The sequence below is a fragment of the Mirounga angustirostris genome, unplaced genomic scaffold (assembly GCF_029215605.1).
Source record: "Mirounga angustirostris isolate CCGP_5_RB_7025 unplaced genomic scaffold, mMirAng1.0.hap1 SCAF_10, whole genome shotgun sequence".
In the NCBI taxonomy this organism is placed as follows: Eukaryota; Metazoa; Chordata; class Mammalia; order Carnivora; family Phocidae; genus Mirounga; species Mirounga angustirostris.
Window position 1 is genome coordinate 84097696 of NW_026991718.1, and position 15278 is coordinate 84112973.

At 46.2% G+C, this 15278-nt stretch overlaps 1 protein-coding gene across 3 annotated transcripts in view; it reads right to left on the reverse strand.

The window, feature by feature from the left end:
* Window positions 1-15278, reverse strand: part of UXS1 (UDP-glucuronate decarboxylase 1) — a 99365-nt gene that overhangs the window by 27532 nt on the left and 56555 nt on the right. For all 3 annotated transcript variants that reach the window (XM_064572674.1, XM_064572672.1, XM_064572673.1), the window contains 3 exons: window positions 6151-6255; window positions 3157-3216; window positions 346-467 (listed from right to left, as the gene is read on the reverse strand). In XM_064572674.1, coding sequence (XP_064428744.1) covers window positions 346-467; window positions 3157-3216; window positions 6151-6255 — 287 coding nt within the window. The remainder of the gene's footprint in view (window positions 1-345; window positions 468-3156; window positions 3217-6150; window positions 6256-15278) is intronic.

Here is a 15278-nt window from a genome sequence, read left to right on the forward strand (position 1 = left end):
TAATAATAATAATAAAGTTCACTGATTTGGAGGCTTCAGGAAAACAGAAGCACTTACTAACTGCTGGTGAGCAATCAGGCAATAGAGAAATGTACCGTTAATAGCCATGCAACAGCATTCCACACTGGAGCATTTATCTCCAGGAAATCGTTTTTAAAAAAGGACATACACAGGAAAAGCTGTTGATAATACTATTAATTTATAGTAGTGGGAAACTAAGCTTCTCCAGTAGCCACTGTCGGGCAAACTTAATCACGGCATTTCACTTCTGTATGGCGCTATGCATTTGATGGAACGGGCGTTCTGCGCATCTACACCCCAAGCCCCCAGAACGCAGCTCCATACCTGCTTCATGTAGGCATAGCACATGGTCTCGGCAACGCGCTTCCCTTCATCGTAGCAGGCTCGGGGTCCTATTGGATTCACATGGCCCCAGTATTCCTCACTCTGAGGGTGGACTTCAGGATCTAGGAGTGTGGGAAAGTGAGACTGTGTGTTCATCAAGTTCATATGCATTCTGAATGATGAATATTTATGATGCACAAGATTGCTCTAGAAAGACCAAGGTAAACATTTACAAATGGGGAGATACCTATCAATGTGGCACAGTCCATTCTCCCCAGTTCCAGAGGGATGCACTCTTCTTACCTCCCGTATTAAGTAAAGACAGTGTTTTACAGGGAAAAAAATAACTTATAAGACCAAGGTGACTCAATTGCAAGTCTCCCCTCTCCCCCGTAAATTGTTCTTAACATTTAATTATACAAACTATAATTAAATGTAATCTATGTGAAGGAATATATGGTTCCACTTTATAAAATAATCATAGTAAAGCATGTACTTACTGAAATAATTTTAAGAGCATCTCTGTGGAACACGTGGACTTTCCCATGTGCCAACAACATGAGAACAAACTTGAGGAGCTCACTGAGAACCTCAGTGAGACGATCAGTACCCTGGTCTGTGTAGGCAGAAGGACAGAGTGTCCTAAGGCAAATGACTGCTTGACCCTTTAGCACACATTTTATATTCCCAATTCCTGCTTTTCTCGTGTGTAAATCAATCACATTTTAAGATGTGCCAAGGGGACAGACTATTTAAAGAAACCTAGTAACAAATACTTTTGTAACACAAATATATTTTTGAAATGTGAATTAAAACCTTATGTATATGGTACATACAGCCATAGTATAAAATGTATAAATCTTTGCCAAGAAATCTGAACAATGTACAGGAGCTCTATGTTATAAATTCATTTCTTGCTTATCTTAAAGCCAAAATCTGACTTCAGCTCATGGGGACAATGGGACCCACGCAGCTCAGAGACATGAATACACAGGTGCCGAAGCCGGCCGGCCCCCTTCAGGAGGCTGGCACTCCCCTGCAGTGTGATGGAATCAAGGCACAGACTCAGACCTCTCTAGCCACTGCTGTGGTTTAAAATTCTCTTAAAAGGGGGGCACAGTTTTACTGCAGGATGAGAGAAAAGGTCTATGGCGAATATTCCCTGAGAGAAGAAAACCAGTGACTTAATTTCACACAGATGTAACAATCAAGAGACCTTTTTGGGGATTTTTGACAAGAGCTGGGCCACCTAGACTCCAGAGAGACTGTCATAAATTGAGCAAATGGCAAGAAAGAGAAGATCAGGCATACCCCTGACTCTACTCCTTGATGGGCACCCCTGGGCTGAGGTGTCCAGATGCCCAAGGTTCAAGACACAGCTTTATAAAGTCCCCACACCTTGTCGTTAAAAAAGATCTAGAGTCGAAATTGATTTCCAATTAGTCTTCCCTTCTCGGTATGTTGCGAGGGTAACCCACCAATCACCCCTCCACGAAGCATCCGTTTACTGCAGTGATCAAACACCGGAGCCAGCCAGTTACACCCTGATGTCATTTAAGAACCCTAAGGAACATGAGGTGTCATCAAATATGCAGATAATAAATGAGGCAACGGAGGAAGAAGGCTGGACAGGGAAAACATGTCATTGTGCCCTCTTGGACCAATAAGAGGAGTACCTTTATATTTGAGACATTTAAAAAGCTTTAGCCCTTTGAACTGTATCAACACCACTCCTCTTGTCACACAGAAAGCAAAAGGGAATCATCCAATGCCCTATAAAGGGAAACATACTGATCCCTTGGTAAGTCTTGCTACGGAAAGGACAGGAAGAAGAAATGCAAGTCCACTCAATGCCCGTTCCAAAAGCAACTGGCCAAACAGGTTGGCGGTGGACGCTTTTAACTGCCAAGATTTCAAAGTGGATTGTGCTCCACCTTTTCACAGGGATTACAGAGAACAGAACTGCATTTAGAATTTGTTTCTATTTTTTTTTCACTCGGTTCCCTTATTAAAAAAAAAAAAAACACATCTCTTCCTATGTGATCCCTTGCCCCGTGACTTCCTCATTTCTTCATCCAAAACAGTAATGTGCAGTAGACAAATTACACCATGTCAGAGTCCAGATTCTTCTGCTTCAACTGAGCAGTTCTCCACAAACCTGCACAAGCCTGCACTGGTTGGTTTGGGGCCGAACAGAAATCAATGTGAACTGAACCACAGCCCTCACCCCACTCCGAATGCTGACTGCCTTCAAGGCCTCGACGGGGGTGAAGTGCTGCAGGTTGGCAAAACAGGCTCAGGAGTTTTCTGGCACTACCTACTTAAGATTCTTCCAGAAATCATTATACAACAGGTGAGGCAATCAGCACCTATCTCTTTGCCAAGCGAGCAAAGGCCAAGCTCTGCGATCTTGGTGGGTCAGGCTCACGGCACCCACTGCTCACACCGAAGAATAACATGGACCAGCTAAAAAAAGTGGCAAAAGAAATCCCTGACCAATGATCTCCGGGGTCTTTTCATAGCAGAATGGAAAAAATACTTCCATGGGTTTGTCCGAGGTGGGGCTTACTGGCCAGGTGACAGGACACGGTCCTCCAAGAGCGTTCTTCAGCAGGAGGAAAGGGGTTCGGCCCACTGAGAGCAGACATGGATGGCTGAGCCGGGAAGGCTCTCTGCTGCCTCGCACACAAACAGGGAGAGCAAGGTGGGGCCTTCTTACAGTGGAATCCTGGACTCATTTTTGCTTCCTTCTTCACCTAAGACAGTCCCATGGGCCCAGAGCCAGTGCCCTGTGGGAGCCCCGCCACTCACCTCCATACACCTCCGAGGTGGAGGCCAGCAGCAGACGAGCACCGACTCGTTTGGCAAGTCCTACAGAAAGCAAAGATAGGATCAGAGAAGCTGTCAGCTTCAGGGAAACGAGGAGATGACATGTGCATGCCCATTTTTGTAGCCAATTTATGAAATTTTTTAGTATGAATCGTCTCTGATCATTTGTGCACGGTGAACCATCCACTCACACTGCCATCTACACTGGAACAAAAATAAAAACAAAACCAGAAAGAAAAACACAAATGAACCCTCGGAATCACAGTATTCAGTCCGATACTGATAAGTGGAGGCAGGGGCAAATGGAGAGTCTGTTAGTTTGGGAAGGTGGATTCAGGGTTACCGCTGGTAGGCAAAGGCAAGGCCGTTTGCACCCTCACTTCCACTATCCCCCCCACAAGCCGGTCCACCTGCCACTTCCTCAACACGCCACCTGGCGTTCCGAGTGTGCCTGAGCTAGTCTCCCCGGCAGGGCCCCTCCACCCTGTCCTCCTGCCTCCTTGAGGCTCAGTTTCAACAGCCCCTTCTCCAAAGAAAGTCACCACATTCCTGTGTCCAGCTCTGAACCGTGTCCTGCATAAGCCCCCTGCAGGTAGAACAGGCTAGAACATCGTGCTCTATGGTGGTCATATAAGTAGGCAAAGTCCTCCAGACACAAACTCCCAGTGTTAAGCAGTTCCTCAGAGGCTCACAGCAGCCCTGAGCCAGAGAAACCCACTGCCCTTCGCTTAACCCAGGGTCTCCCGAATGTACTCCCTCACGGAGCCTTTGTGCACAGACATCACCAGACCGAGGGGCCAGCTGTGCCATGCACTGAGGTGCCCGTGAAGTGCATGTACACACCACCTGCAGACGCTTCTAGGGGCGGCCGGCGACCTAGAAAGGCCCCAGTGTGCGGGGCCTGGGGGAGGGGGGGTGTGGGAGCACCGGGGGAGGGAAGCAGGGAGCTGTGAAGAGGGAAGATGAGCAACAAGAACAAGAGAATCAGGCTCTGAACAGTAAGGATGTGGAGATCATCTGTGCAAACGCCACAGTGCAGTGGAACAAAAAGTGTTAGAGGGACATAGCAGAATATGGAACTTACGGGCTTTATAACTTATACCACAATGATAGTAGTTTCAAAAGGAAGGATCCCGAGCTGGTTTGTTTTTTGTAATAAACTTTTAAGACAACTGTAGATTTACATGCAGTCGTACAAAGTAATACAGAGGAACCCTGTGTACCGTTTACCAAGTTCCTCCCGACAGTAAAACCCTGCAAACTAGAGTACGACATCACAAGCAGGACAGTGACACGGATACACTCAGGACATAGAGCATCTGCATCATCACAAAGACCCCTCAGTGGGGGAGCCAGGGGAGCCCATGTGCGCCGCTCAAGTGCCCAGGTGTTTATGCAGAGACTGGACAAAGAAGTCTCATCCTGAAGAAGCCGAGCACAGGCCCAGAGAAGGGGGGAGCCACAGACAGGGAAGGGCCCCACCAGGAAGGGGCCGTGTGGGGTTTGTTGCATCTTGTCTCAAGTGCAGAATGATTAATGACAGCACCTCTCTCCGATCAGAATACGAAGTCCCGCTTAGGGTCTCTGGCGCCTAGCAACTCTCCCTCCACTTCGGGTTTTGTCCTTGTCGTTCCTGAAAGGAGTTTACCCTTCCTTCCAGACTTCCAGGTCCAATCTCAGCCATGGCTCAAGGGTCCCTTCCGCCTGGAACTCTAACAGCTTTCACTGGAACAATCCCTTCTTCCTCGGTGTCACTGGTGCCTGGCCCATATATCACCTCCTCCAGGGAACACCAAGGCCAAGCTCCCTGCCAGAAGAGCCTGAGGATGAGCCTAATCTGAGGGCAGGACAGTGCCTTGGGCACAGTGACTGCACCATGAATGCTATCTTCTGAAACAGCCTGGGCTTCGTGGCTTTTCCCCAGTTGTATCTAGCTCGATACGAAGGAGGCAGCCAGGGAAGCAGAGAGAGCATGGGCAGGGGCAGGAGCTGATGGCGGCAAGAACAGGCAGCAAGCAGCTCTACCAACATCTCACCTCGGAGCAAAGTGGGGACTCTGTTTCATCTGGTGGCCAGGGCATGGGTTGCAACAAAGAGGAGAACAAATGCCCTTTCTAGACTAGGAGAATGAATCATTTCACTTCACATGGAGCTTGACCCCCCAGAATGTTTAGTCTGAGAGATCCGAAAACCAATCTCCGGCTGCCCTTTCAATCCCTTGTCTCCCAGCTTCCCCAAATGAAAATTTAGTGCTATATTTACCAAAATCCATTCATAGAAGCTGTTTTAAATGTTCCCATAATTAAATCCATTTTTCACTTGACATTTTAAAAAGTGGTTCCTTTTTTCCACTTTGCAACTAATCAAACCCCTAGTTTTTGAAACCCGTGTCAAACTTCAGATGTCTCTAATTTAAGCATTAATATGTACATGTCACCCACAGCTATAAATCTGAGGCATGTTGTTTGTGAACGTGCACGGGTGGCCACCTTTACTGGTGTTCATGCTGTCACCTTTCACCTTCAAAGTGAATACCACAGTTCAATCTAGACTCAGGTACTCAGCTTGGACAACCTCATCAGGTCGGCTGCTCTTCTGCTCCTCCCAGGAGCGCTCCTGACAGGCCGTTGTGTGCAGTCCACACAAACCCAACCCTGGATCAGAGTCGCCAGTGCCTCTTCCAGCCCAGAGGCACACACACACCATGTCACAGGGGAAAGGGAAGAAGGATGCATGGTCACAGTGACGGGTGGTCACTCCCAGGGGATTTAACTGAGGCAATGCAGACCTGTTACTATGACTGTGCCCCCTGTGAAAACTGATGGCTCATAAACGCACTCTGAAAGAGCATGGACAGGGGATGAAGGAGGGGTCTAAAGACCAAGATCAAACTCTAACAGAATGTTAATGACCTATGCCTGGAATTGTCTAGAACATTCCTAGCAACAGCTGCGAAATAAGGAAAGGACAACTTACCCAGCATGTTTAGTGTCCCAATTGTATTGGTCTTCAGGGTCTTGATGGGGTTATACATATAGTTTGGAGGGGAGGCTGGAGAGGCCAGGTGGTATATCTGGTCAACTAAAGGAGACAAAAATGGAAGTATGTAATTTCCAAGGAAAACACTAAAAACATTCTGAACTCCTAAGAATCAGGCTGTATGATAAAGGCATTTCTATATCTTTCACTGAAGTTCCAGTTGTTACTCCTTTATTCTTCATAAAAACAAATTTGCTTTTGCATTTAGAAGAACTTTAAACAAAAACAGCAAGTCTAACTATCAGGGCCTGTTCTCCTCTAATCAGAGGCAATCTGATTACCGAGTTGACTGTTTCTGAGATCTGTCCCAGATACGGCATGTAAATCAGAAGGAAGACCGATTTTTCAGACACTGAATGAAGCATGACTATCTAAAGCAAGCAAGGTTTTTAATTTGTAAAACCAATCTGACATAAAAGCATTAAAATATGCTTTACTTGCTTTGTTTTCACATATTTTGTGTACATAAAACCAGACCCTGAGATGACAGTTGGAGGGTCGCTTTTGTTTGTTTTCGTTGACTGATTATTTATTGAGGATCTGCTCAGTGGCTCATGAGCAAAACCAAGGTTAGTAACAAGATTTCAGTCATCAAATGCCTATCTCAGGGAGGACACAGGCGGAGATACAAAGACCAACTGCCAGCTCTGGAGTATGCTGGTCTGATGAAGGAGACTGAGCGAGGGGTCTGGCCTCTAGGTGGACCTGGCTGTGTAGAGAGACGGGCTAGGAGTTCATTCACGCTTGGGCTACTTGGGAATGAGGGTGCTGTGCACCAGGGATAGGAAAGGACAAGAATTTCTGCCGAGGCTCTGAAAGATCTAAGTGACAAGTTCGATATGGCGACAGCGTATGAGACTTTAAATACCAGGGTAGAGTCTGAACTTGCGCCGGTAATGAAGACCGTGGAGTTCTGAGCAGGAGACATTTTGAGGACACAGATTTTGACACCAAACACTAAGCAGCTGATAATGCATTATAATTACTACCATAATTTTGAGGGTAAAGTACCATTATTTCTGTTCTACACAAGAAATTAAGAAGCTTGCTGGTGAAGCAGCTGAATAATGACAATGCCAGGATTTGAACCCAGTTCAATATAAATCCAAACCCAGAGCTTTTTGAGCATTATATGGTACTGTTGTCAGTTCAGCTAGAGTCAGGAGAGTGGTTTTTAAATTTTTTTTTTTTTTAAGATTTTATTTATTTATTTGACAGAGAGAGACACGGCGAGAGAGGGAACACAAGCAGGGGGAGTGGGAGAGGGAGAAGCAGGCATCCTGCTGAGCAGGTAGCCCGATGTGGGGCTCGATCCCAGGACCCTGGGATCAAGACCTGAGCCGAAGGCAGACGCTTAACCGACTGAGCCACCCAGGTGCCCCAGGAGAGCGGTTTTTAAAGCTATGAATGGCAAAACGACTGGGTTCTGCACAACTCCCCTCGTGCACAGGCATCCGCTGTGACATCACCATCCCCGACCCTTGCTCTCCAGGGTCAGGGAGCACCAGCCACACAGCAGAGAGGCCCCGGGGAAGCAATGATGAAGAAGCATGTATCCCAAGGCCATCCCTGCAGACAACCAAGTCTGTCCAGTGCCGTCCCACTTCAGCTCCAGGTGAGAGAAAATATCATCACCATCATGGGGGATCCAAGACACTGCTGCCAAAGTGAACCCTCCCTGTACACAGCTTCAGCCCCCAAGCAAGAAGGCCTGCGGGGACCTCCCTGGCCTCCCACCCTCTTCCCAACTAGGGACCATTGCTCTCTTTTAGGTAACGGCACATTAAGGGCTGGGTTTCAGAAACGACAGGCAAAACAGGCCAATGGGGAAAAACTGTCCTCATGGTGAATTCTCCAATATAACTTTCTCAGAAAACATCCCTTCCCACCCAAAAATGCCCAACCTCCCCACCCACATCCACTCACTACTCATTTCCCACTGAAAATCTCCTGTCATGCCCAGGATGGCATGGGAATCACCGCAGTGCCTTCTGGGGGCCGGGGTGACTTCTGAACACACTCTCCCACCCAGGGGTGAGAGCCGGGTGACAGGTTCTTATCTTCAGAAGAGGGACAGAAGTGGTGACTCCACACAAGTGCATGATATTCTAGGCTGTGAGCTTGGTCTCTACCTTAATTCACCCTAATTATCTCAGTCTTTCAAACCCAACACAACTGGGAGGCTCAGTTCACATGAGCCACTAAGACTAGGAGAAGGGGGAAGCCAGATGGTTCTATGCAGATAGTATCTTTGGGAAGGGTTCTAGGAACTGCACAGGCTCATGGAACACCTGGTAATGGCTTTTCCTATACAGTGACCATACCTCAAGGGAGGCAAGAACAACCTGTAAAAGACTGCAGCTCTCATCTTCTGGATATTTATTTATGAGACTTTTTTGGCTAAGACTATTCAGGCCAACTCCTGAAGTGATTGTTTTAAAAAGTCTTCTTATTTTAAAAATACTTCTGCAACACCATCACTATCAAAACTTCAACAGTGATTTTTGCAGAAACAGAAGAAAAAAAAATCATCCTGAAATCCGTACATAATTTCAAGGGACCCTGACTAGCCAAAACAATTTTGAAAAAGAACAAAGTGGGAAGACTTACATTTTCTATTTCAAAACAATACAAAGCTACAGTAATCAAAGCAGTGTGTTACTGGCATAAAGACAGACACACAGACCAGTGGAAAAGGATATGGAGTCTAGAAATAAATCCTGTGTACATGGTTCAGTGATCTTCAACAAGGATACCAAGCCACTCAGTGAAGAAACGACAGTCTCTTTAACAAACGGTGCTGGGAAGACTGACTATCTACACGCAAAAGAATGAAGTTGCATCCTTATCTTACACTACATACAAAAATTAACTTAGAACAAACAAAAAGAACAAAACGTAACACCTAAAACAATAAAACTCTAAGAAGAAAACAGGGAAAAAGCTGCAGGACATTAGATTTGGCAAAGATTTCTTGGATGCGACATCAAAAGCAAAGGCAACAAAAGCAAAAATAGAAAAATGGAACCACGTCAAATTTCATTACTTTTCTGACAGTATCAAAGGACCCAATCAACAGTAAGAGGGCAAACTACACAATGGGAGAAAATATCTACAAGTCATATATACGAAAAGGTGTTAATATCTAGAATATATAAGGAGCTCCTATAAATCAACAACAGAATCGAGTGACTCAAAAAATGGCAAGGCACTTGAATGAGTAATTCTCCAAAGATGACATACAAATAGCCAACAAGCACATGGAAAGAAGTTCAACATCACTAATCATCAGAGAAAGGCAAATCAAAACTACAATGAGGTATCACATCGCACCCATTAGGATGGCTACTATTAAGGAAAAAAGAAAGGAAACCGAAAATAGCAGGTACTATAGAGGATGTGGAGAAAGTGGAACTTTGGCGCACTTTGGTGGTGATACAAAATGGTGCAGTCACTATGGAAAACAGCGTGATGATTCCTCAAAGTACACAAACAGAATTAACATAAGAGCAGGAATCCCACTTCTGGGTATATACTCCCAAGAACTGAAAGCGGGGCCTCAAAGAGACATTGGCACACCCGTGTTCACAGGAGCACTGTCCACAACAGCCACCTAGTGGAAGCAACCCAAGCATCCAGGGACAGATGAACAGATAAAGAAAATACAGTGCGTGCGCGTGTGCACACACACACACACACACGGAGAAATGTTATCCAACCTTAAAATGAAAAAAAAAAAATTCTGTCACATACTACAACAGGGAGGTACTTTGAGGACATTACCCTAAGTGAAATAATCCAGTCCCAGAAAGACAAATCCTGTAGGACTCCACTTATATGAGGTACCTAGGGTCATCAGACTCAGAGACAGAGGTAGATCAATGGTTCCGGGGCCTGGGGGAGGAGCGTTATTGTTCAATGGGTTCAGAGTTCCAGTTTTGCAGGTGAACAAGTTCTGGGGATCTGTTCTAACACAATATGTTTACCACTACTGCCTAGTACCCTTGAAAATGGTCAGGATGGCAAAAAAACTAAGATACTCATGAGCAGTAAAAGCAGATGAAAAGAGTATTAGTGGAAAAGGGGTGTAAGTTTTACTAAGGCTGAAGTCAAAATGAATGCTTTGGGTTTATATATTTGTTCTCCTCCCTTTCTCTACCCTGGGAATATAAGAGCTAAAATCAGGCTCCTGAGCCACTGCCACTCACTCAAGATTCCCAATCAATCCTTGCTATACAGCAGTTACCCAGTGAAGCTTTTGAATGAGGGATACCTGGACCCCTGGCATCCAGATGCAGACACTCCAGGTGGATATATTTATGTACATATATATATACACACACACTCATATACATACACAGATGTACATATACACCACACAAACACTTTTAAAGCCACATCTGAAAACTACTGATTTAAAAAGCACCCATGCTTTCGAAAGACTAATCTTTCTTCAAGAGAACTAAGAAAACCCAAAACCTTTTGAAATTGTTTAGTCTTAACATGCAAATTCATTAAGAGGAACATCCTGTGAATGCTTTCTGACCGCCCCCCCCCCCCGCAAGTTATTCTGAGTTGATAAACAGCTACAAATAAAAAGCAAACAAAAAGTTTATTATGTGAAGTATAAGTTAACAAGCCAGGTCTCACAGAATGCCATCCTTCTTAGGCTGTTTTACCCTTTGCAGCCTACAGACAGGACCAGTAAGAGCACGGGTCTGTCCCTGCTCACCTGTTTCAGAGCTCAAGGACTGCAGGTGTGTGCAGCAGACCACCAACTCCACACGCACGTGCTGCACCTCCTCCCTGGAACACACCTCATCACACCCCAGTGCCACTCTAGAGCAGGAGGGGGCCAGGCCTTCGGAGCTGAGCGCCACCCAGGAGAGCACATGCCAGCGTGCCTGGCCCCTGGAGCTGGCGCCCTTCAGATACCTGCTCACGAAGGTGCCGCCACCACGTGCTTCCCAAAGACCATTTAAATCAAGGGTATGGGTCGTGATCTCACAGAATAAATCATTTAGCACTGTTTTTACTCTTGAGGTGACAACATCTACAGCGAAGAAAGTCTTTCAGTGCATCAGAGACTAGAGAAGTTCGTCCCTCGTAAGTCTGACATCAAGCAAGACGAAAACGTTGCCAACCCGCTCCCTGTCTCCTTCACGTATGCAGGAGCCCACGCTTTCTCCCTCGAGGCTCAAGTCATATGTCAGTTTGTGTGGGGAGCCCTCTTGAACGCCCTGGTCAGGGACAATCACCCTCCCCGCCCGCTGCCCATGCCACTGGTTAATTACTGCATTCTGCCCTATCCAGAGCTTCCCACACGTCCTCTTCACCAGATGAAAAGTCCCTGAGAACAAGCGATCCTTCTTCTTCCTTAGGCTCTCCACACAGCTTTGCTCTCGGCAGGAGGGTGCCCCCACCCTGTTACCTATGCGCACACACAAATGCAGATTCCCAGGCAGATCTAATGCATCAGAAGGGCTAGATGGGCCTGGGGATCTGTGATGGAAAACCAATTCCCCACCATGACTGGGGCCAGTTTGGGAACTGTGCTCACTAAAAGCGAGCTGAGTGAAGAGATGAGCCATAGACTGGGGCGTCTTCATCTAAAAAGCTATTCCATCTGGTTTGTTGGTGTTTTCACATCTGGGGTTCAGCTTGACTGCAGCTTCCTGGTCATCCCACCTGGAAAGGCTAAGGTGTGCCCTAAAAACTATGTCCACTGATGCATGGTGTTTAAGAAGAACCTGAAGTCTTACGAAATCAGTATTTCCAACAGCTCTTCTTTCCCATGAGAATGTGTTCTGCTGGGAGTGTTAGTGACAGTGACTCCAGTTTCCATACTAAAAAGGCTATTGAGTAATTATTTGGATAAGGAATTGTGAAGAGGAGAGCAGGGGGGTAATTTTAGAACAAGCGTAAATAATCAGAATGAGAAGTGCTACAAAAATACTGAATAATATCAGAGCAGCAAAGTTAACCCTTACAGCCCAGGGGGGAAGGAAGCCTTCAAATGATGTAAATTGCATTGTAAAACACGTACACCAAAAATGAGCATTACATTCAAAATCTAAGCTGAAGGGACGGAGAGGAAGAAAACAGGAGAAAAGAAAGGCAGGGCCATTCATTCGTGGGAGCTGCACCTCTCAATGTGACCACCAGGTGACCCTCCTGTGATCCCGAAACATTTACAAGGGCCATGCGCTGTAATCATGGCCAGAAAAATAGCCTAAGCCAGGAGCCCTAAAAGAGCTCAAATTAATGATCAAGGAAGGGAAACAGTAAAGCAAACTAGTGTTTTCCTTTTTCGCAGAATTTCCTTAAATAGGTCCAAAACAGCCTTCCTGCTAGAACACAAGGAGTTATTTTTATGCTGGGAAAAGGATGGGCAAGGGGTGGGGTAGAACTGAGGCGAGCTCAGCCCCACCATGAATTCAATTCTTAAAACAACAACCCTGAAGCTACACTAGCCACAAACCAACTTCCCATAGGTCTTCACTGTGCCTGAAAAACACACAGATGATACATAAATATAAAAGGAAACGGTGTCAACATTGAACAACTCAAGATCACCCAAAATTATTGTTCAGACTCCATCAAAAAAATCAAGTGTAGTACGGGGCACCTGGAAGGCTCAGTCCATTAAGCGTCTGCCTTTGGCTCAGGTCATGACCTCGCGGTTCTGGGATTGAGTCCTGCATCGGGCTCCTTGATCAGCAGGGAGCCTGCTTCTCCCTCTGCCTCTGCCCCTCCCCCTGCTTGTGCCCACCCCCATAAATAACATCTTTGAAAAATTAAAATTAAAAAAAAAATCAAGTGTAATCTCCTACCAAAGGGGAAATCCACATAAAAGCCAACTGAATGTTTATATCTCCCCGATTTTTTTTTTTTTATTTTAAATATAAGTTCCTACATCCAACTGCTTCCCTGTGCCAGAGCCACACCTTACTGAACTAGTAAGATACCCATCAAGGAGTTGCACCCTGAAGCTTTGAAAAAACTATAAAATAAAACAAAAGGTTGGTTCTTGCTGTGAATCTGTGTGATTATTTAGCATATAGTGAAATCCCAGCATAAAGATACTCCTGTTTATCCATGTTCTTTCCCCTCGGTCCAGACCAGAGCCCTGGCATAAATACTGCACAAGATGTCCCTCTCTGCCACATGGAATGTGTGGTCTTAACCCTTGCCCCCCAACACCGGTATTTATGGAAAACAGGATTTAAGGAGATATAGGACTTTTCAGTGTAAAGGCCAAACTTCTCTTGGCACAAAGAACTAAAAGAGTAAAAGAGTGGGATTTTTTGCCTTGATTTCATATCAAATAATATTGACTTAATGCAAAGGGAAGACTGTACATGCCAGAGGTCTGGCTCAGCCCCAGGATCAAAAGTTCCGGTCAGCGCTGCTGCCTGTCAATTTCCTGCCACAGCTGGCAGCCGCCCTCATCCCTCTCGGAACCCCCCCAAGTGCTCAGGGGTCACCATGATAACACTGTGGCGAGAAAGCACCTATAGGCCAGAGCCTCACTGCAGGAGTTCCCCACGGCTCCAAGTTCAACAGAGTGGGGGATCTTGGATCTGCTGCCTCTGCATTTTATGTTTACATTTGCAACAAAAACTGAATGGGATAAAAAAAATTCTAAATTATAATCCAACAAAAATCTTGGAATCAGAATAGCACTCCTCAAATACCTACATCAACACGGACCCAGCGCTCTTGGCAAACACAGTTTCCATCCCCCATTCATGGTCAACTCCAGGCTATCTGGGTGTGACAGTCCAGCCTCTCCTGTATTCCCTGGCAGGGCGCCCGCCCCTCCTCACCTTGCACAGGATCCCTGCACCTGGGAAACGGGGGGATCACAGGACTCCATGCGCTGGTTCCCTCACCTGCACACGTGAATAATAACTGCCTACCTCACCCATACGCTGAAAGAATTAAGTCTGTTAATTATACACAGTGATTAGAACAGTGCCTGGAACACAGTGGGTATTCATGAGGTGTTTACGATTGTCATTTTCTGCTTTCACTGTCCTGGACCTCTTACTCACGGGTACCGCATGTTCCAGGAGCGGGCTCCCCATGATGCAATGAGTGTCTCATCTTTTTCTGTCCTCTACAGAAATGTTGCTTTCAAGATTCCTGCTTCTGCAGATGGTGGACAAGTAAACTGGGACAGCTTTTGGGAGGGGCCCAGGCTGTATACACCGGGAGCCTGGACATGAGTCTAAGGAAATGGCGGGCGGCTTCTCAAGGAGGGGTCATCATTGCCCATACTTACAAACTCCCCAGATGGCCCACAGCACCAATATAAAACTATATTATATTCATAGGGAAAGTGCTAATAAAATAACCTCCTGAACACAAATCTTAGCCTAGCCTACGTTACATGTGCTCAGAACACTTACATTAGCCCATAGTTGTGCAAAATCCTCCAACACAAAGCCTACTTTGTGATAAAGTGCTGACTGTCTCAAGCACCTTACTGAGTACTGTACTGAAAGTGAAAGCGGAAGGGTAGTCTGGGTATGGAATGCTTGTACATTTATTGGTTGCTGACCTTTGTGATCGCTGGCTGACTGGGAGCCGCGGCCACTCCCCAGCATCACAAAAGGACAGGACTGCACGTCCCTAGCCCAGAAAAAGATCCAGATTAAAAATTCGAAGTATGGGGTACCTGCGTGGCCCACTCGGTTAAGCATCTGCCTTCGGCTCAGGTCATGATCCCGGAGTCCCGTGTCCGGCTCCCTGCTCAGCGGGGAGTGTGCTTCTCCCTCTCCCTCCGCTCCTCCCCCTCTCAAATAAATAAAATCTTCAAAAAAAATTCAAAGTTGGTTTCCACTGAATGTGTACTATTATCACACCACTGTAAAGTCAGAAAATCCTTTAAGCTGACCATTGTAAGTCAGGAATTGGCTAGACCTCCATCCTCCTCCAGTAGAGTCAGCTCTGTTCTGAAAAAGCCTCCAGGGTCAGTGCTCCTGTCCTATGCATCCCTAATCCTTGCTTCTGCGATCACACGGCTCTTTCTCTAGACATGCTCCCTTCTCAGGGAGCCT